The sequence below is a fragment of the Erythrolamprus reginae genome, chromosome 2, assembly GCF_031021105.1.
Source record: "Erythrolamprus reginae isolate rEryReg1 chromosome 2, rEryReg1.hap1, whole genome shotgun sequence".
Lineage (NCBI taxonomy): Eukaryota > Metazoa > Chordata > Lepidosauria > Squamata > Dipsadidae > Erythrolamprus > Erythrolamprus reginae.
In genome coordinates, this window is record NC_091951.1 from 296,877,202 (window position 1) to 296,902,426 (window position 25,225).

Genomic DNA, 25,225 nt, shown 5'->3' on the forward strand with positions numbered 1-25,225 from the left:
CCTCCTCCTCTCCCTCCTCCTCCCACCCAAATTCCGAGTTTTTATTTCTTTCCTAATGGGTTTCCACGCATTATTTGCTTTTACATTGATTCCTATGGGAAAAATTGCTTCTTCTTAAGAACGTTTCTATTTAAGAACCTGATCACGGAATGAATTAAGTTCTTAAGTAGAGGTACCACTGTATTTTATTAAGTGCGTCCAGGTGGTGACAATTTGCTAGTTTTCCACATTCTTATTTTTTTCTTTGTTGTTTTTCAAACTTTTAGGACTTACCTTTTCAAATCACTCCAGCACCCTCAATTCCTGAACAACCATCTATTTCCACTGCAAGAAAATACACCTCATCTCAACTCAAACATACCGTTGAGTAATGCTTCTGCCAATTTTGTTGCTTCTTGACTTCTCTGGGTAGATATAAAACAAGGTGCTTAGTTGCTCTTGGATCATTATTATTAAATTGCCCTATAATAAGCCAATTTCTTCCTTGTTCAAATATTTTCTGTGTAATTCAGTTCAAAACTTGAATCTGTCCATACTCCTGATGACTTGAAATCTGCCAGTGGTAAGACAACATGAAACAATATAGCCTAGCTTTATGACACGCATATTGTTGCCGGGTGCAAAGTAACAGAGCCAAGAAAAATTACAACACACAGAACTGAACACAGCCAAAGTGTAGTGGACATAATGAAGTACAACTAAAATGACATTAGGTGTTTAATTGGATTGCACGAAAAGTGGATTAATCTACAAAGAGGCTTTGATAGCTAATTATTTAGAATACAGTGTTCCCTCGATTTTTGCGGGTTCAAACTTAGCGAAAAGTCTATACCACGGTTTTTCAAAAATATTAATTAAAAAATACTTCACGGTTTCCCCCCCTATACCACTTTTTTTCTGCCCGATGGCGTCATATGTCATCGCCAAACATTTGTCCACCTTTAATAAAAAAAAATTAAATAAACTTTAATAAATAAACGTGGTGAGTAATAATCTAAATGGTTGCTAAGGGAACGGGAAATCACATTTTAGGGGTTTAAAGTGTTACGGGAAGGCTTGTGATACTGTTCATAGCCAAAAGTAGTGTATTTACTTCCACATCTCTACTTTGCGGAAATTCGACTTTCGCGGGCGGTCTCGGAACGCATCCCCCGCGAAAAGTGAGGGAACACTGTACCTGCAATTAGGTGCTTTGGGAAGGGGAGGAGTTTAAGCTAAAAACTTTCCGAACAAATAGGGCTTGCACTGTACGATTTTTGGAAAATATAAACCATTCCTAAGATTTTCTCCACAAAGAAAGGTGATTGATATCTAAGTGTGCCTCGTACTTTTAAAAACATTTTAACACATAAGCAAAAGATCATTATGTTAATATTATTATGACCATATACTGAGTGTAACTAGGATACCAAATGTTTTCCATTGCCTGTAAATTAGCCTCTTCAATTTAACTCATCCTAATGTAATTTGTAAATTATACAAGCAAGAGCCAAATTTCTGTAACTGTGAGGGTAGGTGGGGGGAACCATTGCATTTAGACAGCTCTCCTTCTCAAAAGCATTTATCTAAGTGTATTTCAAGTGAATATTGTAGTACAGTATATGAATTTGACCAAAGATGTATCATTTGAACGGTTCCCATTATCTCCCACTTATTAAAGATAAAAATGGTCTCTCTACTGAACTAAATAAAATAGCACAAGGCATAATATGGAAGGTAAGATCTACTGTATGAACTAATTAAGTAGTTTTCTTCTGCATTAGTTGTAGGATTTGGCACCCAGATGCTAGGATGCCAGAACATTGCATCCCTAAATAACTTCTCTCTGGTGAGATGTCTAAAGGAAAGCGATGATACTGGGGCCAAAGGAAGTGATACAAAGACAGGTTGAAAGTCTTCTTCAAGTTGCTCAATATCAACACCACCTCCTGGGAAACCCTGGCACAAGACTGATCAGCACGGCACATGCTGATCCACCAAGGCTGCCAGATATCTGAGGATAGAAGAACAATCATAGCAGAAGAGAAGGAGCAATCCACAAAGCCAGAGCTGTAAATGCTGTGACAATGGTGCCCACACATGTCTGTGCAACATGTGGCAGAATATTTTGTGCCTGATATGTCTTATCAGCTACCCAGACACAACATGGACAGGTCACAATCTGTTAGATGTCAAGGTCCTCTTCGAACACAATAGACAAACACAAGTTGTAGAAATTTCTTCAACATATAGCTCTCACAAACAGTTTTGCTGTACTAAGCTTTCTGGTATTGATATATGTGTAAAAATATGGAAAAAGCATGGAAGTCTTGTCACTAAGCAAAATATATTGCTAATGTAAAAAAGGATTCTCCTTTGAAAACAATGAGAAAACGTGAGTATAAGCTTGAATGCAATTGAGTCAATTTCTGTTTTCAACTTCTTCCAGGAAAGCAAATAAAGTTATTATTCATAGTCTTACATGTATGTGTCAATTATATTGATACTTCCAATGTCAAAATAGTCTGTTAAAGATAATCAATAACAATACATTTGAGTCAGCTCCCTTCCTGACATATGGATAGGCATTCTTATGATGCCAGCACACCACCACACTCTATTTGCAAAAAGCAAAGCAAAACAACACAGTTATTAGAGACTCACTATTGAGAAGAATCTGGATTCGTTTAAAAAAAAACCTTTCCCAATGTGGTGTCTTCTAGAGGTGAGATGCAACCCATTCAAAGCATGAAGTTGACAAACTTAGAATATTGTGTAAATGTTGCCAAAGTTCACTTATCTCTTGAAATAATAAACACAATGTATGGCTGAGGAATTCTAGGAAATAAAGTCCACAAATCTTAAAGCTGCCAAGTTTGGAGACTCATGCTCCAAAGGAAAGATTTCAACAATAATTGATATTTATATCACATGAATATTCCAGAAGAAAGGTTCTTAGAGTAGCTCAATTACCCCTTTCCTAGTCTTCAAAAATGTCATTACACTCTCATACAAAACCAGACTCTTGTTGTTTTGCAATGCCCAAGTGAATCCTCCATTCACCAATTTAAGAACATTGTTTCCTTGCTTTAAATTATTTTAAGTTTTCCTATCACTTATGCAAGTAGAATTTATTTTTAAAACACATCTAATTTGTTACATATGTTTAAATTATTTTCTAATGCTAGGAATGACTAATTGAAGAAAATTAGTAATTTCTAGTATTACACATACCAATAGAATTTATTTTTGCCTAAATATATCACGTGTTCCTTTCATTTTTTTCAATTAGTATAAAGGTGGCCAAATATAGGCTAGGCCCATGATGGCAAATGGGGCCATATCTGTTGGCACGCGAGCTCTTGCCCTAGCTTAGCTCTAGCTGATTTTTTGCTCACGCAGAAGCTCTGGGAGGATGTTTTTGGCTGCCGGAATACCTCCAGGGGGCAGGGGAGAGTGTTTTCGCCCTCCCCAGGCTCCAAGAATGCCTCTGGAGCCTGGGGAGGGTGAAAAATGGGCCTACTGGGCCCAACAGAAGTTGAGAAATGGGAGAGCGCGGGAGATCACAGGGAGCATGGCGCATGAAGGCATTGAATTATGGGTGTGGGCACACACATACACACAATAGCGCCAATGCATACACTTTTGGCACCCAAGGAAAAAAAGGTTCGCCACCACTGGGCTAGGCCTTGTTACCAATTATGGGATAGTGTTGGTAAATCAATTATATTCTATAAGTATACAAAACTGATCCTTATCAATCTGAAAGGAAGCACTATTATATGTACTATAATCTTGTGCTATTGAATACATACACACACATACATACATTGCTAAAAAAATTAAAAGAAACACTTAAACAACACAATATAACTCCAAGTAAATCAAACTTCTGTGAAATCAAACTATCCACTTAGGAACCAACACTGATTGACAATCAATTTCACATGCTGTTGTGCACATTCAACTTTGTACAGAACACAGTATTCAATGAGAATATTTCATTCAGATCTAGGATGTTATTTGAGTGTTCCCTTTATTTTTTTGAGCAGTATATATACATACAAACATACATATATACACACACACACACCGTATTTTTGGAGTATAAAATACACCTTTTTACACCCCCCCCCCAACAGGGTGAAAACTTGGGTATGTCTTATACTCCACCCTTTGGTTTCTGTCTCCCAGCAATTTACCTCCTTGCAGCAAACAGTGCAGGACCTGAATAGCACAAGCAATTGATTATCAGCCTCTGATTCAGAAGTCAGGCCACCTGCTAGAATTGAAAGTGGAAACTAGCTGCAAGGTGGCAAATTGCTGAGAGGGGAACTGCTGCCAATTTTGGACTGCTGAAACTGCAAGGACTTAAGTCAAAAACTATAAATGTCTATAGAATGTTCAAATTATTAGACTTATTTTTTAAAGACTGCTTTATTATTATTCTAGACAAGTTAACAAAATGAAGAAGCTTTTTAAAATAAATGCTTGATCTGAAGAGGCCCAGTGCTATTGAATCTTCTTTTAAATAGCAGAGAAAACTATACTTCCAGAAAGCCACATCAAATTTAAAGATCTGTACAAGTAATCTGAAATGTAGCGGTGTCCTGTTTAGTATTAAGATAAGGCAGCTGAGTTAAACCCTGACTTTATCATGTTTGTCATGTTTGGAGTTGATCTATTTAAATAATTGGGAGGAGTTAGTGTGACTACGTTTAAGAAAACCTTCTGGCATTAATATACTGCCATAATGTACATTTCTTCAATTCTTTTGTATTTCTATGGGCCAGATTCACATGCACAGAAATACACAACAAACAGTTTATATCATCTGTACTGTTTGCTTGGAGGCAAATTGCTGGAAGGCAGGGGCAGATTTTTATCCCTTGTTTTCCTTTCCCAAAACTAAGGTGCGTCTTATACTCCAGAGCATCAGAAGTTTCTTGAATTGCAAAATGGATTAAAATATGATTACCTAGTGCAGAGGTCCCCAACCGCCGGTCCGCGGACCGGGACCGGGCCGTTGGGGTTTTCCAGCCGGTCCGCGGCGTCGGAGACCCAAAGCCCATGTGGAGGAAGACGGAGCCAAGCGGGGCCACCCGGAGACCTTTTCCCGTCTTCTTCTCCTCGCTCGCTCCCCTCATAGCCAGCAGCCCTGCTCGCGGGGGGATGCCCGTTCGTAGCTACCAGCCCGCCAAGCGTCGAGGGGGCTTCCGAGGCTGAAGGGAAGAGCCGGAATGCCCTTCCCGGGTTTAGATTGCTTGCTGTTGGGGGAAACGGAGGAGGCGGCGGCGGCGGTGGGGCGCGATCGCCTACTTTCTGGAGCGAGGAGAAAAGAACCGCCGCCTCCTCCGTTTTCCCCAACAGCAAGCAATCTAAACCCGGGAAGGGCATTCCGGCTCTTCCCTTCAGCCTCGGAAGCCCCCTCGACGCTTGGCGGGCTGGTAGCTACGAACGGGCATCCCCCCGCGAGCGGGGCTGCTGGCTGTGAGGGGAGCGAGCGAGGAGAAGAAGACGGGAAAAGGTCTCCGGGTGGCCCCGCTTGGCTCCGTCTTCCTCCACGCAGGATGGGCTTTGGGTCTCCGACGCCCTCGCCCGTTCCCTCAGGAGCGATGAGTGGGACGTCTTCTTCTCCTCGCTCGCTCCCCTCATAACCATCCCTCCAGCGTCGAGGGGGCTTCCGAGGCTGAAGGGAAGAGCCGGAATGCCCTTCCCGGGTTTAGATTGCTTGCTGTTGGGGGAAACGGAGGAGGCGGCGGCGGCGGTGGGGCGCGATCGCCTACTTTCTGGAGCGAGGAGAAAAGAACCGCCGCCTCCTCCGTTTTCCCCAACAGCAAGCAATCTAAACCCGGGAAGGGCATTCCGGCTCTTCCCTTCAGCCTCGGAAGCCCCCTCGACGCTTGGCGGGCTGGTAGCTACGAACGGGCATCCCCCCGCGAGCGGGGCTGCTGGCTGTGAGGGGAGCGAGCGAGGAGAAGAAGACGGGAAAAGGTCTCCGGGTGGCCCCGCTTGGCTCCGTCTCCCTCCACACAGGATGGGCTTTGGGTCTCCGACGCCCTCGCCCGTTCCCTCAGGAGCGATGAGTGGGACGTCTTCTTCTCCTCGCTCGCTCCCCTCATAACCATCCCTCCAGCGTCGAGGGGGCTTCTAAGGCTGAAGGGAAGCGCCGGAATGCCCTTCCCGCGTTTAGATTGCTTGCCGTTGGGGGAAACGGAGGAGGCGGCGGCGGTGGGGCGCGATCGCCAAGTTTCTGGAGCAGATAGGCTTTGAGTTTTTGGCTGGGGGGGGAGAAGTAGGACCTTCCTAAGTTCCCCCCCCCAGTCAAAATCACAAAGCCAGGCAGCCCCCAGCCGCCAAAGGAGCCTCCTCATTCTCCCTGCCCTGTGGAGAAGTGTGGAGGGCTGCGTCACTAAGCTCCACCCCTCCATAACCCCACCCCCATATGACCAAAGCCCCCCCCACCGGGCCGTAGAAAACTCGTCTAACTTAAAGCCGGTCCCTGGTGCTAAAAAGGTTGGGGACCTCTGACCTAGTGTACTGATAACATGAAAAGAGGATAGGGCATCAAACAAGACAATATCAATATTTAGGAGAATTTTAATAGGCTGGTAAAATACAGAAATTTGAATTTTAAAAGGGAATAATGGAGCATCTCACTTTTGGACAGGAAACATCTAAGGCATGAATAAAGGATAGGAAGACCATAATGACTATTAGGAGATGCAAAAATGTTCTGAGTACTTTGGTGGATCACAAGCTGAACTTGAGCCAACGTATAATACAGCTGTAAAAAAAGAAAATGCAGTCTTAGGCTGCATAAATGTATAATGTCATGACCCAAATAATTAATCATTCCCCTCTATTCTAGACAGTCAGACCATAACTAGATTATTGTGTTCAGTTCTGGGCATCACATCTTAGGAAGGATATTGACAAACTGGAGCATATCCAAAAGACAGAAGATGACAGGGAAGCTGGGAAGAAAAATTGATGAACTTTGAGAAGTTGCGTACAGAAGAAAAGACTGTGAGGAGACATGATATGTGGCTTCAGATATCTGGAGAGCAGTCAGTCTGTTTAATTGAAAAGAATTCACTTGCCCCAAGCAGGCTGTTCCATTATTGAATAGTGCTTACTGCTAAAATATTTTTACTGATGTATACTGCAAACCTGCTTTCTTATCATTTAACTCTTCATTTTCTTATTTTGTTTTTTAAAACTATTCCGAGCACCATAAACATTTTATCTTAGAATGTATTGCCAACCATATATTATAGTTCTCCAAGATTTTATAGAACATATTGTCATATGATGCTTTTTCTTTCCGTATTCCTCATCATTCTTGCTTCATTATTTTTACACACCTTGTAGCATATGTTATAGATCAAGAGTGTCAAACTCAAGGCCCATGGACCAAATCTGGTCCTGGGTGCTTCCAGGACCACCCTGGAAATGGCAATGGACCGGTCTGTGGTGGCTCTCTCAGCAAAAATGGAGCTCTGGAGGGCCATGTTTGGCCCTCCTGAGCTCCATTTTCACTGGCATTTTCACTTGTAAGAAGCCATCACAGCTGAAAATGGAGCCCGGGAGCCCAATTTTTTTTGCAGAGCACTCGGGCCACCACAGGGACCACAAACTCAAGTGATTTTGCACTGTCCATGTCCCCACTGGCCACCCAAGGTCAAGCACAACTCTGATGCAACTCTAACTTTTATAATTGCTATTTATAAAAAGTTCACATAAACACATACTCATTCCCAGATTTGAATGGAGTTACCATACAAAAGGTGCACTATTGTTTAATGCTTGTTCTTTCATTGTTTCTCCCCACTAAATCAAATACTATTGCTTTTGTGGCTTTTCCACACTTGAGTAAAAACCCAGTCTTTGGAAAATTAAGTTTTGAAGACAATGCAATTTAATCTGCCTCATTTTTACAATAACATTATTGAAGCTTCAATTTAAAACAAATAATCTTCATTATTAGGATCACGGATGTGTGAATGAAGCCATCTGGTTTCCAGCTTTGCACCTTTATCTGATTAGACTTTGATATGAAGAGCCTTAGGAGCACAAAATGTTCAAAATTACTGTTAAAATGTATGAAAATATTTTGTCAAACCATAAGTATTCAACAGCTGTTAAGATCTTGAAGATCTTGAGATGGTATTTGCAAAACATTTCTTTACATTTTAGAAAATGGGTCTGAAAGCTCAGCCTCTTCCTACATAATTAGTGCTAGGCTGTTCATTTTATCTGAAGGGGTGGGAGCATCATCTTATTATTCTTGCATGCTATTGTCTTAAGTGATTATCTCCTTGTTCTTAACAACTACAACAATATGTTTGCACTTAGGTTGAGTTTTAGGTTGTCTGGCTTATCAAACAAGAAGTTTAATTGGATGAAATAATCTTTGATTACCCTGATCTGTATGTACATGTATTTTTAAAACGACATGCAGATTTTCACTTCCTATTAGACAAGTACAGATGGTGCACCTTTCAGTATTACCGCCCACTCATATAAAGAAAGGGAAAACATCAAATGGGGAAGAAAAACTGAACCATTTTCAGCTCCTTTTCCTTTCTTCCCACGCTCTTTAGGGTTGTGGGGGGTGTGGAAGGAAGGCTCTCCAGCAGCCGCACTGGAGAGGATTGTAAAGGAACCAGCCCAGGATATTGAACCAAGTCTGAATCAGGCAAGTTCTCCAATGCCAGCAAATACAAAGAAAGATATCAGTGAGCCGTCCATCCCCTTTTGGACTCATCAGATTTACAATCTTTCCTTCCCTGCAGCTTTTCCTCCACAGTGCATCCTTTTTTAAGCCAAAAGCAGAGCATCCATCCGACCAGCTTAGTCTGAAAGGTCTGCTCCTTTGCAACCACAATCGCATCCTCTTCCCCCCACAAACAGCTGCACACCCACATCTTCTTTCTTTCTTCCCCTCCCTCCTTCCACCCCTCCCTCCCCTCCCTCCCTCCTTCCTTTCCTTCCCTCCCCCTTCCTTCCTTTTTCTTTCTTTTTCTTCCTCCCCCTCCCTCCCTTCCCTCCTTCCTTCCCTTCCCCTTCATCCCTTTTTTCCTCCCCCTTCCTCCCTCCCTCCCTCCCCTTTCTTCCCTCCTTCCTTTCTCACCTTCTGACCTTTAATTGGATTCAAATCGCACATCCCACCACCACCACCATATTTCCGCCTTCCCTTATGCACTTTGGGAAACCCAGGGAATCCTAGCCTCAGCAATAATCAGGAGGACGGCCGCCTGGAGAAGGCTGTTGCAAAGCAAAACTAGAATTCGCGCCTCCTCGCTTCCACACTGCTGTCTAGGAATGTGTAGGCACCGTCTCCTGGCTCTCCGCCTCGAACCAGGGCTCTCCCCCCCCCTCCCGCCGCCGCCTACGCTCCCCTGCACGCTTCGAAGCGAGGGCGCCCCAACCCGCATTGCCCCAAATGGGGCAGCCGCCTTGCACCAGCGGCCTCTCTCTCCTCTCTCCCACCCTCTCCCCTGCACGGGGGGATACGGGAATGGGGCAGCCGCACTGTTTTGTCTAGGCATCCGCTCTGCGTTAAAAAAAAAAAAACCCTCCGCCACGGCAGACCCCAGACTGGGCAGCGCCACCGAGTCCAACCATCGCGGCGCCTCCAGACAAGACAACCTCCCGCCCTGCATCCCGGGAGCAAGCTCGGCCCCCTCCCCAAAAGAGAAGGGGGCTTGCGTGGGAGGGGGAGAGTCCTTCCACCCGCGCTTGCCTCGGACATCCCCCCCCCAATTCCTCTTTGGCGGCGCCCCACAACCGCCCCCTCCGCCTCGCCTCCTTACCGTCCCAGCTCTGACTCGAGGTCGTAATAATCCGCGAGAATGTCCCGATTGGAGCCGTCGATCCAAAAATCCGGCCCGTCTGAGGTGGCAGCGGCGGGGGTGGAGACCCCGACCCGGCTCGAGAGCGGGGCAGAGGAAGGGCCGAGGGTGCCGCTGGCGCTGGGGGTGGCGGAGGCGGAGGGAGGCGACGAAGACGTGGAGGAGGGCATGGTGACTTTGAGCATGCCGCGGTTGTGCGGAGGAGGTTCAAGCGGCGGCGGCGGTAGTGGTTGTTGTGAGGGGGAGGGGGGGCTGTCCGCCGGGACTCGCCGGCTGGTTTCCAGAAGCTGCGAGGGGGGAAACGAGAGGACCAGAAGCGGGCTTAGCTGGCGGCGGCTTCTCTCCGCTTCCCACCCCCGCCTCCGGGCTCTGGAGCTGACGAGCGAAGAGGGGAAGGGGAGGAAACTCTCGCCGGCTGCCGCCTGAGGGAAGCCGAGCCGACAGCCAAACTTCTAGCCGGGCGCAGCGGCGAAAGCAGCCGGCGAGCAAACCTCTCGGGGCTGCAGCGGGAGGGCGCGCTCTCGGACGGAGGCGCGCGCCCGGGCACGCGCTTCCTGGTTTCTTCCAAACGCGCCCTGCTCACACAGGCGGGTGCCGTACAGCAGTGTTTTTAAACCTTGGAAACTTGTATTTGGACTTCAACTCCCAGAATTCCCCAGCCAGCGCTGGCTGGGGAATTCTGGGAGTTGAAGTCCAAATATCTTTAAGTTGCCAAGGTTGGGAAACACTGCCTTACAGGGTGAAATGGGATGGCGGGTGTGTGTGTGTGTGAGCCGAGGAGTCACCCACTAAGGCAGTGGTTCTCAACCTTTCTAATGCTGCGACCCGTTAATACAATTCCTCATGTTGTGGTGACCCCCCCAACCAGGGGTGGGCTGCCAGCCGGAACCCTAAATTGGACTCACCGCTGTGGTTTGCGAGTGCTTGGGGGCCCAGCGTGATTTCGCTTCTGCACCTGTGGAGATAGCAAAATCGCGCATGGACCTGCAGGTGTGCTCGTGTTTTGGTGAAGTTTTTTTTGCTTCCGTGCATGCCGAAACATGGGCGCACCTGTGGCTCCGTGCACGATTTTGCTATCTCCACAGGTGCAGAAGTAAAATCGCTCTGGGCTTGCAAGTACTCATGAGCTGCAGCAGTAGGCCCAATTTAGCATTCCGGTTAGAGCCCACCCCTGCTCCCAACCATAACTCTAGCGCCATTTCTCCCAACAGAGCTTTAAGCTGATTGGCAGGAAGGTCAGGGCACTCCCAGTGTATGCGCCTCATTGGTCGGATTCAGTGAAGGGCCGCTTTTCTTACCTGCTACCAGAGCTCCCTTGGAGGCTGTCACTGACGACCATGTGCCTGTCAGTACAAGATTTGGCTCATGCGCAGCAAGCCAAATCTCACACAAGGATGCCCGCGAGAGTGAGATTTTGGCTATTTTCCACTTACATTTTGGCTTATGCTCAGAAGCAAAAAATCGGCAAAAATAGCCAAAATCTAAGCTCTCGCTTACGTCCTTGCATGAGATCTGGCTTGCGCAGAAGCCAAATCTCACACAGAAGCACATTTGGGGTGTGCAACTGCGCATGCATCCGGGATTTTCCTAGCGGTGCTGTGCACCCGGAAGCACTGGATCCTGCCCGCCAGTAGTCAGATTGTAAAATTATGTCCCAAGGCGCCAGAATAGAAGCTTTAGTTCCTAACAGCATGGGAATTTTTTCTTTTCCCATGGTCTTAGGTGACCTCTGTGAAAGTAATTCGACCCCCAAAAGGGTCCCAACTCCAGATTGAGAACCACTGCACTAAGGGAAGGCCTAGAGAAATCACCTCCTAAGCCAGGAATGGTCGCGATCTAGCCCAGAGAGCAGAAAGACTACAGAAAGCACCTGGCGAGGGCAAGTTACTATCAGGAGTGAGTTTTGCTCCCGGATAACAGTGTGCCAAGGGATTGGATTTTGAGATACCAAATCAGTGGCAGGATTCAGAGGCTGCTTCTTTCTTGGCAAAGCACCTGCCTTTCCATTCTCCCTCCTTTCCTCTGTCTCTGTCTCTCTCTGTCTGGGGTGGAGTGCACGTAAGACAAAGCACCAGGACAAGAAACCCCAGTTGTGGTACCTCTGGTCCTAACACATCACATCGTTTTCCTTGCCCAGAGAGAAAATATGTCAAGACCAAAGCCAGCAGTTTGTTTCTGGGTTCTTCTAAACCAGTCCTGCCTACATGGTCTTACAATTTAGGGTCCGTTCGTATTACCATCCCTGTCTCCTTTTTACTTTTATTTTTCAACAATATTATTGTAAAAGCAAATCAGAAGCCCTTGCTTTCCTTGATAGACTGTGCTAAACATACTTTTAAGTTCTAACAAAGCATCTCTTGCCCGATCCTCGAAATACGACAGGACATCTGATATTCTAAAACTAATTATTGAATCAGAAATGTGCTTTAAGAAACAGTACACTGGAGTTTGAGCACTGTTTAAACTGTGCTGAAGTCATATTTATTTATATTTTTAAATTTTATTTTATTTATATGACGTCCAACTCCTGAAGGTCTTTGGATGGCTTACAACAGATAAAAGGACATATATCGTCCACTATCAAAGTTGATATCAAATATCAAATATAAATTCAGTCTTAAGTAGCCAATATCTGAACAGGCAAAGGAGAACATGGCAAATAATAGAATGGCAAATAAATGAAATTACTTTTTCCAGCATCAGAAAGACTGACTTTTCAGTCCCAATATTTTTCCAACATATCATTATTTTTTGAAAACTAGAATTTAGCTATAAAATAGAATGAACCTCAATGTGCTTTTCAAATTTTGCCATAGAAACGTATGGTGAGTTGTGATCTACATAACTACAATGATTAGAAGGGGATTGGACTAAAATTTATTTCTGGAATCAAGATATTTAAATAATGTAAATTGAGACTGTCAAGTTTGTTGATGGAAGAGGGAAAGAAACAGAATTTACAGAGTCACAATGCAACTTTGGTTAAACTCCCTCCTCACCCCATGATTCTCCAGAGCCAGGCAATGCTTGATTTTAAAGTTATGATTTCTGATGGAGGACATGAGTACAAACAAGAGGACATATCTTCCTTTTTTCTGGCATCCAGTATCCCTGTTTATATTTATTTATTAGATTTCTATGCCGCCCTTCTCAACTGACTCAGGGTGGCGATATCCCTAGCCTGAAGCTTCACAATTATTTACAAACATCCATTGTATGTATCCACTCTACATTCTAAGTAAAGAAAGGTTAACAAAGTGACTTCTGGCTCCCTAAGGATCATTAGATTATTTTGGCATAAGGCCATTTTATGTTATCAAATACATTCATGTTCTTCTGAGATTGGATATAACCCCTGTTTTGGGCACACATACAAAGTAATTAATAGTCAATAGTGAAGTTAAAGCAATAACAGAAACATTAATGCTTGTGCCAATTCAACATAAAGTTTTAAGACAAGTTGAACCAATTGAAAACTTACATTATCAGTAACTAATAGATATTATAGAATTAATTATTAAAATTCAGTAGGCAGTCAATCGCAATTCAAATTTTTGTGGATGAAATAAAACTTTTTCTTGAATGAAGTTCCCACCTATTGTTCAGGGAATACATTTTAAACTAGAGTGTTTCCCGATGTATTTAAGAGAAACATCAGGCTAACTTTTGTTGTACAAAAGGAACAAGAATATATGGCTGAACTGTATGTGGTAAAATCCTGAATTTCTTACATTCAGGGTAACTCGGACAGAGAAGACCAAATAATAGGTGTTATTTGCCTTTAGTTTAGTACCAGACATTCTTGCTGTTGAGCTCTGTTGAAACTGAGATTATGGATCAAACAATGGCAATACTAGGAAGGTCTGCAACAGTGACTTTCATTACAATGGCAACGACACTGCTTTGCCAAAAGACCAGAAACCCTGGGAACAAAAGTGCTTGGAGATTTTGCTGCCTGATCCATTATCGCACGATTAATGAACACTGCTACTACACCTCTTCATTTCACTGCCGGCAACACATTTGGGTTGGAGAAAAAGGGACAGAATATGTGAGGGTGGAAGTATCTTCTGGGAAAATTACATTCTTAAAACAGTAGCACTAGGCAATATGGTGTCATTATTTCTTTCTCCTGGTCTTTTGCTCTCTGATCTTAATTATTTTTAGATTTTAAAATTTAAAAGATTAAAAAGAGAAAGGGCATGCTTCCCATTTCTTAATTATTCCAAGTCATGTTTTTAAGATCCTCAAACCTGCGGAGGTACTCCTAAAAAGGGAGGCACTTGGTTTCAGACTTATGTTTTGAAGTGTGCCTAACTATTTGAAAAAGGGGGGACTACTATGAAACCAAAATTGCATCTCTTTATGGCAGCAGCCACTCAATAGACAAATCTTCTCCTGAAGGACTCATTTTGTCCAAGCAAACACAATATCCCCATAACATTTTCATTATGCATATTGATCTAAAGATTGTGAATCGTTGTGGTGGAAGGAGACTTGGGCTCAAAACAGGCTGTATTGAGCTGTAGGAAGTTAACATCTCCCTCCCTCCTAGAGGAATAAAATATTTTAGGAAATATTTTTAAAAGTGCATAATATCATATAGAATATCCCTAGAGAAATGGAGAAACATGCTTTTAGGCAGAAAACTGACTCACTCTTGATAGCCCAGACCTTTGTTAATAGCCTGAACCAGTCTACTCTACATAGCAAAAATCTATCCCCTTCAGCACCACGGTGATGGGATTAAGACCCTTAGGACTTGATAGGACTACTCCTCAACCCATCTCAGCAAGGGTACCTGGGAACATTTTGTGTGTATGTTTGGTTTTTAAATAAGGGTCTTTTGATTATTTTAAATATTAGATTTGCTATATGTTGTTCATTATTGTTGTTAGCCGCCCCGAGTCTACGGAGAGAGGCGGCATACAAATCTAATAAATAAATAAAATAAATAAAACATTACATCAGCCAATCCTGGGACTCAGAATAGCCTACAGACTTGCCCCGGCATGCCCCTGGGTGTCTGACAGCCAATGGAATATATTTCTGAACAGGAACAGGAAATGCTTAAGGTGGGACCCAAGAGGGCATAAAATAGTAATTCTCAGCATCTCAGGCCCTTTTCTCTCTTTCAACATGTGATCCCTTTTTCCGTGGGATTTCAGGCCATGTGGTCCCGCTGTCCTCCATTAAACCATCTTTCCAAGCAGTCCCATGCATCCAATGTCTTTCCCCCCACTTGGAACCAAACCCAGGATATTCCTTATAACAGAGCAAATATAGGCCCAATCCAAATTTAATCTATGGTAAATATGCTCATTTTGAGGAAGCCTAGGAAAGCTCATGTAAAAAGCCTAGGAAAGCTCATGGAAAAATTAAAGGTGTTTGCTATATTTACAATGTTGTTCCATTTCCCTTCCCAACACTGGGGAGTTTGTTTCTTAGAAGATTACCTCTTTATTCTTTCATGACTTTCCTTGGTGTCCCTGTTGCTGCTTCTTTCTGCTAGATGTTAAACTTTTTTGTCTCCCTGTTGCTAGGTGACATATTATTACCTCTTTCTTGTGACATGAAATAGAAATATTAAATAACTAACCGCCAACTATCTAAATTAGTTAAAGCATCTCTGCTTTCAATATAAGTTCTTTTTAAAAGTGTGTTCAAATGGGAAACAATTAGGAACAATTACATGTAAGTATTATATTTAACTGAATAGTTCTAAGTAAAAGTCAATATTTCTTTGAACACAGCTTGACTTCTGATGTTTTCATGGACACATCCATATACGATTTTTGGGGGGCTATGATATAAAGGTGTTGGATCATTTCATTTTAGAAAGCTGAGATTTTCTTCAGGAACACTTTCCAAGTACTAAACAGACTCAAGTATATAGTGGTAACTCTACCGGAGAACGCTTCTACTTAAGAACTTTTCTAGATAAGAACCGGGTGTTCAAGATTTTTTTGCCTCTTCTTAAGAACCATTTTCTACTTAAGAACCCAAGCCTGGAAAAATTTCCCAGGAAATTTGAGAGCGGCACAAAGGACCGGCCAGTTTCCTGCCATTTCCCCTTTAATCCCGGCCATCGTGGGTTTTTCTGGGCTGCCAGAGGAGTCTTTCGGTGGCGCTTAAAGAGGCTTTGGCAGTCCAGAGTGAATGGAGCATTTTCCTTTCTCTGGGTGCTTGGAGAGGGAATAAATCACTTTGCTGTAGTAACTCCCTCGCGCTGCCTCCAATACATCCAGCACGAGGTTGCCTCCCGGAGCGTCTGGGCATGGAAAGGCAAAAGGTAGCGCTTTGTCCCAGCCGGATCAACTCAGCTTCAGCCAAACCGAGGAGTCACCAAAGTGAAGGAAAGGTGCCGGCTACAAAGCGAGTGAGTGAGAGGAGAGGGGAGCCCTTCAGCATGGGAAGAAAGAGGAAGCAAGTAGTAGCAGCAGCAGCTGTTGCCTTTTGGTCAAAGGAGTGGGAGGTTCCCCTCTCTCGCCCACCTGGGTTTCTCTCTGGTACAGTGTATGGGAGGCAGCCGTGCACTGGGTGTATGGGAGGCGCGTGCTCCTCCTTGCAACCTCAGAGTCCCTCTTTTTTTTTTTAAGCCTTAAAGTTTTGGATTTTTTTGATTCCCCTCTTCTCACCTTCCTTCGGCAGCAACTGTCATTCTCCTCTTCTTCCTTCTCCTCCTCCCACCCAAAGTCCGAGTGCATTATTCGCTTTTACATTGATTCTTATGGGAAAAATTGCTTCTACTTACAAACTTTTCTACTTAAGAACCTGGTCACGGAACGAATTCAGTTCTTAAGTACAGGTACCACTGTACATAGTTTCCGTATTCAGTCAAGTTTAACCAGATGCTGCCAAGTTGGAACTAATATATTTTGTTGTATTGTGTTTATTGTCTATGGAGATTCTCAAACATCCAGGTCATTGTTGTCCCAAATGTCCTTTTTTTTCAAGAGGCAATTGGACTTTCTGGTTTTTCTTTGAAGACATTTTGCTTTTCTTGGGTGAGAAGCGAAATGTCTTCAAAGAAAAACCAGAAAGTCCAGTTGTCCCTTGAAAAAAAGTACCTTTGGGATATTGTTTTTATTCTTTATTTTGTGCCTTCGGTTGCTTGAATTTATATGGTCTGCGTTGTTATGCTAAGACAAATTCTGATTGACATTATTTTTAATCTATTTTCTAATTAATTATTTGTTTCTTAAATCTGAAGCGGATATTATCCAAATTGTAATCCAGAACATAAACATAGGCTGTGATTCAAAACTATTCTTGTTCACAAATAGGAAAAATTCACTCATGGTTGCCGTATTGCAACTTGCAAAAGTGATGGAGTTGTTTTGGTTTAAAAGTTGTATTATTTCCATTAGGGGAACCCAAATAAAGAAACTACAGAGACATCAGTTACATACAAATATTTCAAGGATTCAGAGGTTCAGTGAATGATATATCAGAAGTGTTGTTTTGTTCTGGTTGTGAATGTTCCAACACTGGAAGTTTTTAAGATGTTGGATAACCAAAGCAGGGGTTGGACTAGAAGGGACTGCGAGGTCCCTCCCAACTCTGTTGTCGTTGTTGTTATATACTGTGAGAAATTTTCATGCCTGCATAATGTTCAAATAAATAACCATAAAAAATCACCTTGTTCTGAATATATAATTAGAAGCAATTAAAAAGATGCAGAAAAACATTTCAATCACATCAAACTACGTTAAAAGAAGAAGTTGCTCTAAGAAAGATCCCAATGCAGAAAAAACATTTTTTCCTGTTCACCTCTTACTTAACTGTCTCCAGAGATACTCAAATTAATAAACAGAAATGAAAACGTTTTATGAGGATTGTTCTTATTTATCACTGAAGGCGGTTAGAAAAGTTAGTAAGGAAACTGGATTGGAAATTGCTGTCTAATTGTGGTTTCCAAATCTTTTTAAAAAAACAAACCAAAATGAAGAGGGAATGGCTCTGTATATAGGAAACCAGGAAGCAAGCAAACCAGAGACTTGGACCATTTCCTCATAAGTGATTTATCACATCTGATAGTGTCTACAAACTATGAAGACAAACAATTACTATAGCAGTGACTGAGGAATGCTATAAGATGTGATAAATCAGTTATGAGGAACTGGCCTTGGTGTGATGTCTATCCCGCTGTTTCCATGACAATGAAATAAGGGAAAATGGGAGAAATAAGCAGGGCGAGCAAAGTAACTTCTCACACAATTAACAGATTCAAATTTTAAAACAGAAAAACATTTTGTAAAAGGAAAGGGAGAGGACAGGATAAAAAAAACCCCAACTATTCAACTTGTTGCCCTGAAGACATTTCACCAATGACTTATTTTCTCCAGCCTAGGTTTACGGTACACTGAGTGTAAATATACAAATTGCCAGCAGATGGTAAGAAAATATATTTTCTCTCTTTACTGCCATCTAGTAGTCAACCAAATTTTTGCAGCTATGGGAGACCTACCACAACCCATAACCATCCTTTCTTAGGTGAGTTCTTGTAGTAAATACAGTGTTCCCTTGACTTTAGTGGGTCTGACATTCGTGAAAATTCTATACCAGGTTTTTTCAAAAAATATTATTTAAAAAATACTCCGTGGTTTTTTTTTGCACACCAAGGGTTTTCCGGGGCCGCCCGATATACAGTACTGTGCGTTTTAACTCTCCTGCCCAGCCCCAGCGGTCCTGCTTCTTTAAATAAAAGCTCTGCTTCTGCCCCAGCCTCCCGATCCCTCCCCTTTAATTCTCAGAGCATTGGTACGCTCCACTTGAAGCCGAGCCTTACTGCCGCCCGCCGCCACCGCAGCAAGCGCAGCAAAGCCCCCACAATTTGGGAAACCTTGATTGATAGCATTATGAATTTTCAGATTCAAAGTCAGGTTTTCATTTTATTTTAAACAAAAATGTATTATGTACATCTATGTTATTTGCATGTACAGTATTTCAATTGTAGATCCAGCTTTCATCATTCTTGGTTCATGTGAGCACCCAATTATTATTTTTAATTATCTAGCTCTTGATATATCTTAGCAAAATTGCAAGTTTTTTCATTTCCACATACAGTACAGTGATTTAATGTTACTATCCAGATATTTACATTGTCATGTAATGTACAGATAGCTTTATAGATAATTGATATACCTCTCCCTCAAACGACTTCTAGAGTCAATCTCTAAGCATATATTTTTCATGATTTGATTTCATGAGAATATAATATACTGGTAATCAAAGTATGTAAGATTACACATGGATGAAAATTTGATGATATTGACTCACACCCTCAGCCTGTGATGTATTAGAATTCATAGTGGACTTTTCCAGCTGAATATCAAGAATCTCAGCTGCTAGAGATGACATCCATCAACATAATTTGTCTTGAGATGTTATCTATCAACACAATTCTTCTATGGAGGAGGGATTTAGAATGTTCTCATTATTCCTTTGTCTTGTTTTATGAGGCATAATTAAATGTAGACTTTCTTTAAACTATGTCAAGATCAAAAACTTATGGGACCATCTCCTGCCGCATGAATCACAGCAATTAGTTAGGTCCTACAGAGTCAGCCTTCTGCAGGTCCAGTCAACTAGACCAGTGTTTTTCAATCAGTGTGCCGGGGCACACTAGTGTGCCGCGAGACATGGTCAGGTGTGCCACGAAGCTCAGAGAGAGAAAGAAAGGGAGAGAGAGAGAGAAAGAAAGCAAGAGAGAAAGAGAACAAGAGAGAGAGAAAGAAAGCAAGAGAGAGAGAGAGAGAAAGCAAGAGAGAAAGAGAACAAGAGAGAGAAAGAAAGCAAGAGAGAGAGAGAAAGAGAACAAGAAAAAGAAAGCAAGAGAGAGAGAGAGAGAAAGAAAGCAAGAGAGAGAGAGAAACAGAGGGAGGGAAGGACAGAGAGAGAAAGACATAGAGGGAGGGAGGGAGAGAGAGAGCAAAAAGGAGAGGAAGGAAGGAAGAGAAAGAAAGAGGGATGGAGAGAGAAAGAAAGAGGGATGGAGAGAGAGGGAGGGAGAGAGAAATAATGTGAAAGGGAGGAAGAGAGAGAGAATTTTTTTGTCCAAACTTTTTTTAGCCCCCCCCCCCCCGCTCAATGTGCCCCAGGGTTTCATAAATGTAAAAAATGTGCCGCGGCTCAAAAAAGGTTGAAAGTCACTGAACTAGACAATGTCGCTTGACGACACCTAGGGGAAGCCTTCTCTGTGGGGGCCTCAGCCAGTGAAGGGCTACCAAAAATTTTACTACCACACTGTGGGCGTGGCCTATGCAGGACACCCTGCATTTTCTTTCAACATCTTTCAGTGCAAATTGGGTGCTCTGGGATGGAACTCCATTTTTGCTACCCCACTGTGCCCCCCCCCCCCGCTATCCAGGCAGCACCTGACCCCGGCCCTCTGGAGTCAGCTCCCTGCGGAGATTTGTACTGCCCCCACCCTCCTCGCCTTTCGTAAGAGTCTAAAGACTCACCTATGCCGCCAAGCTTGAGGTCATTAGATTCTGTCCCCTGGCTGATGAATGTGTAATGGGTTTGTTCACTGAGTGAATATGTGTGTATTTTAATTGGTTCCTTAGTTTATAGGAGTAGCTTCTAATTTTAATGTATTGGATTTTGATGTATATTGCCTTTTTATATGTTGCAAGCCGCCCTAAGTCCTTGGAGAGGGGCGGCATACAAATCCAAATAATAAATAAATAAATAAAATGTATGTAAAAAGATTTTTTTTAAAGCAAAAAGATAACTCCCCCAGTTCAACAAATTAAAGAGAAGACAGACAACAGTTAGCCACTGGAATCTCCATGCCATAAATCCATTTTTGGTAATTGGTTCTACCTCCAATTCTTATTACCATAGATAAATGTTTCTTAATATTGCTTAATATTCTGGAATTTGTTAGCTATCCATCAATCGGTACTATTATGAGCTTTGTGGTCTTATTTTTAAGTAGGATATATAAATAACTAACTGGAAATACACTATAAACTTTAAAGCTAGTCAGACCCTAAGACTAAAATCCTGGTGGCTATCTTTCTCAAACATTAGAGCAGAATATCTGCCTTTAAATCTACCAGACTTTTAGTGAAGAAATCCTCTTAATTTTTGTCTGTCCAGCAATTCTGTATTAATTTCAGAAAGAACAAAAAAGAATTATAAGAGTAGAAAGGTGAGGAAAGTTAAAAGTCACATGATCTAAAGTTTTCCCATTCTCTGAACCTGTTTCCAAGAGGTATAGTCAGTGTAACTAATTTCTCTTTTGTTGCTTCAGTAGCATAGAAGCATAAGGAATCCAATGATGAAACTAAAAAGGCAAATTGGAATCTCATGTTTTAACATTTGTTAATGTCACCAATATAGTGACATAAACTGCTTTATAAGTTTCTTCAGTGCAATGACAGATTAAGGAATACACACACACTACCCATAGGGTCAGAAGGGATTAAAAAAAAAATTATATATGCTTGTAGTTCAAATATATCTATTCATGTATAACCATGGCAAAGAAATAAATATAAAAGCATGACTGGTTTCCATTAGAGATACGTTTAAAGACCAAAAGGATTAGTGAAGATTTAAATGTGATTCAAGTCTGCAGAGAGGGGTGGCATACAAATCTAATAAATAATATGAATACAGCATTGGTAATTGTCCTGCCCTGTAGAACATCTTCTGAGATCCAGCAGACTCCCCTATCCTGGCCTTCTGTCATCCAGTTGAGGTTCAGCAGACTAGAAAACTAGTTATGGATACTAGTATCATTATTATATGGTTACAGTAACAGAATCTTGTAAATCTGGCTACTCTTCCTCTTACATTTTTGAGAATTAGGATGGAAAGTCTGAAACATTTTCCTAAATTCTATTTCTGCCCCACCTGGGATTTCTTTTATCTGGCTACTGGCTTTGTTGCTGCTCTTGTTCCTGAAGGCTATTTTTGCAGCCAATAACAAAAAGCTTCTGAAAAGGTGTCAGGACCAATCTTTCCCCACAAATCATGAGGGCTTATGTAAATCTGGAAGCCAGGAAAGCTCTACAAGTTGTTTGGATATGTTGTGTTTAGGATGCCAGGAAATAATTTTACTTGCACTTGTCCTATAAAACACTTTAGGGAATGAATGGAACATATGTACACTTTGTTGGTACATTTTTTTTTACAATACACTGATACCTTGTCTTACAAACACCTTGTCATACAAACTTTTCAAGATACAAACCCGGGGTTTAAGATTTTTTTGCCTCTTCTTACAAACTATTTTCACCTTACAAACCCGCCGCCGCCGCTAGGATGCCCCGCCTCCGGACTTCCGTTGCCAGCGAAGCACCCATTTTTGCGCTGCTGGGATTCCCCTGCAGCATCAGTGAAATCGCAGCATCGCAAAAACACAGAGGTCCAGAGGTGGGGCTTCAAGGACTTCGGTGTTTTTGCGATGCTGCGATTTCACGGATGCTCCCTTCGCTGGGAAATTCCACCTCCGGACTTCCGTTGCCAGCAAAGCGCTCATTTTTGCGATGCTGGGATTCCCCTGCAGCATCGCAAAAACACAGAAGTCCGGAGGTGGTGTTTCCTATGGAAGGGAACCTCAGGGGAATCCCAGCAGTGCAAAAATGGACACTTCGGCTGGCAAAAGGGGTGAATTTTGGGCTTGCACGCATTAATTGTTTTTCCACTGATTCCTATGGGAAACATTGTTTCATCTTACAAACTTTTCACTTTAAGAACCTTGTCCCGGAACCAATTAAGTTTGTAAGACAAGGTATCACTGTAATTACCTCTTATTGAAGGTAAGAATCACTTTTTAATATTGGTGCTATAGGATGAGGCCACTATGAGAAACACTTCTTGGCAGATACCCCTGGCTAATAGAATCTGTAGCAGAGATTTGAGCCACTCTGGTGAACAGAATTGCAATGTCCTATCTGAAAAAACCCTATCTGAATCATGCCCTGTATATAGATGCATTTGTAGTGGGGGTTAGATTGGGTTCCCAAATTAAGTCTTACTTCATGATCAGAGGGGAAAAAACCGACATCATTTTAGATTCTAAAATATACACACAAGACGGATTTATCTGCAAATACAAATTTTCCTCCAACAAAGGCTGCCTGTCATCCAGGTGTCTTAGAAGTCTTATCATCCAGGTGCCACCTTTCTTTGAGGGTGGCATCTTGAAGACTGGAATGAATACTTTCCATCATTAATGTGATAAAACGAGCCCTTTAAATTTACAAGTCTGTCTTAAATTAAAATTAAGGAATATATAAACTTTAGATAACAATTATCATAGCTGCAGGTCCATACAAAATCCAAAATTATTAAGAAAACTATAATGCACAAAAGTGTACAAATTCAAAATTATTCTAAACTCTTCAGCAGGGAGACATTAAAAGGGGGGAGGGTGAGAAAAAGGAAGAAAAGTCTTAAAATTTGGTTACATTGTTCATCTGCAAAGTGTGTGGTTTAAAATCAATATTAAGAAAGAGATTGTAGAGTACTGTAATACCTTAATATTCTATTTCTACTAGTTTTTTTCTCATCATTCCTACCACCCTGTTCCTCCCACTTAGGACTGTATGACTGTAACTTGTTGCTTGTGTCCTAAGATTTTTATTAATATTGATTGTTTCTTCATTACTTATTTGACCCCTATGACAATCATTAAGTGCTGTACCACATGAGTCTTGACAAATCTATTTTTTTTAATGTACACTGAGAGCACATGCACCAAGACAAATTCTGTGTGTGTCCAATCACACTTGGCCAATAAAGAATTCTATTCTATTCTATTCTAATAATGATACAATTGTGCTACTGTAGATCCACCTACAATTTTGGGACCAAGAAAATTGTCTAAAATTTCTGCTGCAATACAATTAGAATTTTGTTTATGCATTGTGTATGCTTCTGTGTCTATGTTGGAATATGGTAAGAGTTAGCTTGGGTGTGAATTTTAGAGTTTTGGAAAATTCTGCTCATTTTTATCAGTTAAATAAAAAAAAACATTTTTCAAGATTTAAGCACTCACATTTTCACTTCTTCCATTCTTCTATCCCAATTCTAGAAGGATTCCACTGGTCCCCATCCATATCACTAGAATAGTTCTCTCCATAGTAAAGAATCCTAAAATATTCATGAACCCTTACCATTTTTTTCATTTTTGCATATTGAATATTTTCTATATTAAACTTATTTTAAGAATGTTTTTATTTCTGTGGTTATTTAAATATAATTTTGGTTTATAAAGATACTAGATTCATATTTAAATTTGAATAGGTCAAATTATCGATAATACTTTAAAAACTGATGTACAACATCCCTTATTAGATAAGCTTTGTACAAGGAAGTAAGGATTCAACATCTTCAATGTTACAGAACAAAAAATATTTTATAAAAGAGCTGTCTTAATATAATTTAAAATGCAAATGTTTTGGTTGAATAGAGTCTGCAAATGAATCCAGATTTCTTCAAGTTGGGTTGACAGCCTGGATACTTCTGCCAACAAAGTAGGCTCAGAACAAATTGTTTTAAAATGCAACTAAAAAGAAAAAAAGAAAACATATGTTCATTTAAATGGCATTGACAGAATAAAAGTAGTGCCCCCCTTTCAAAATCTAGTTGTTTGAGAAAACGATCACATCAGTATGCCCGTATTAGCTAAAAACTTGTCAGCTATCCTAAAGAGGATGCAAATTTCTAAATCATATTAAAATATAAGCATGTACCATATATTTATCATGGAGCATTAATGTACATAACAAGGCATCTGGGAAGTAGCAGTACTGCAGAAAATGCTAAATGCTATTTAAAATTGCTGAATCCTTGTTTATAACGATGAAAATCGTAAGATAAGAGTTCTGTACTGAACACAATAACTGGATTCCTTTGAGTTACAGTGAACAGCAATGGGATCCTGTTGCTTGCCCTAAAAGATCTCTCAGCAGCATCTATATTAGATTACATTATCCTCAAAAAAAACTGTTTGCAGGTTTGTGTATTAGAGGCACAATTCTACAATGGTCCCATTCCTTCCTTAGTGGGTGGTCAAAATCATAGCGAGAAAGAGTTGCCATCAGTATGGAAGCCTTAAGATATCATGGATATGCTATTTGTTTTTCTTGATAAGGTTGTACTTCTCACGAAGGAGTAGGTATACAATCTGGGCCGGGGACATGCTCTTGGATTTGTGGCTTCTACTGAAGCAATAGAAAAAGGCTATTTCCAGAAGAATCTTCAAACAGCTTCAGCTTGTCCTATAATTGTGACCTTTCTGGGTCCAGGAAGTAGTGAATAAAGTGGGTCATGCTTTTGTCACCTTTTGGTTAGACTACTTCAATTCATTCCATTCAGGCCTGCCTTTGAAGACAATTTAGAAACTACAACACTGATTGTCATTAGCC

General features: G+C 41.7%; 2 protein-coding genes across 4 annotated transcripts in view; both read right to left on the reverse strand.

The window, feature by feature from the left end:
* The window catches only part of CAMK4 (calcium/calmodulin dependent protein kinase IV), a 57,049-nt gene extending 46,855 nt beyond the window's left edge, over window positions 1–10,194 (reverse strand). The window contains exon 1 of one of the 2 annotated variants that reach the window (XM_070742934.1): window positions 9,798–10,194. In XM_070742934.1, coding sequence (XP_070599035.1) covers window positions 9,798–10,021 — 224 coding nt within the window. In that variant the 5' untranslated portion in view covers window positions 10,022–10,194. The remainder of the gene's footprint in view (window positions 1–9,797) is intronic. The other variant, XM_070742935.1, reaches the window with a different exon arrangement.
* Window positions 10,195–24,017: 13,823 nt separating this feature from the next.
* The window catches only part of WDR36 (WD repeat domain 36), a 51,596-nt gene continuing 50,388 nt past the window's right edge, over window positions 24,018–25,225 (reverse strand). For both annotated transcript variants that reach the window (XM_070742944.1, XM_070742945.1), the window contains one exon: window positions 24,018–24,363. In XM_070742944.1, coding sequence (XP_070599045.1) covers window positions 24,214–24,363 — 150 coding nt within the window. In that variant the 3' untranslated portion in view covers window positions 24,018–24,213. The remainder of the gene's footprint in view (window positions 24,364–25,225) is intronic.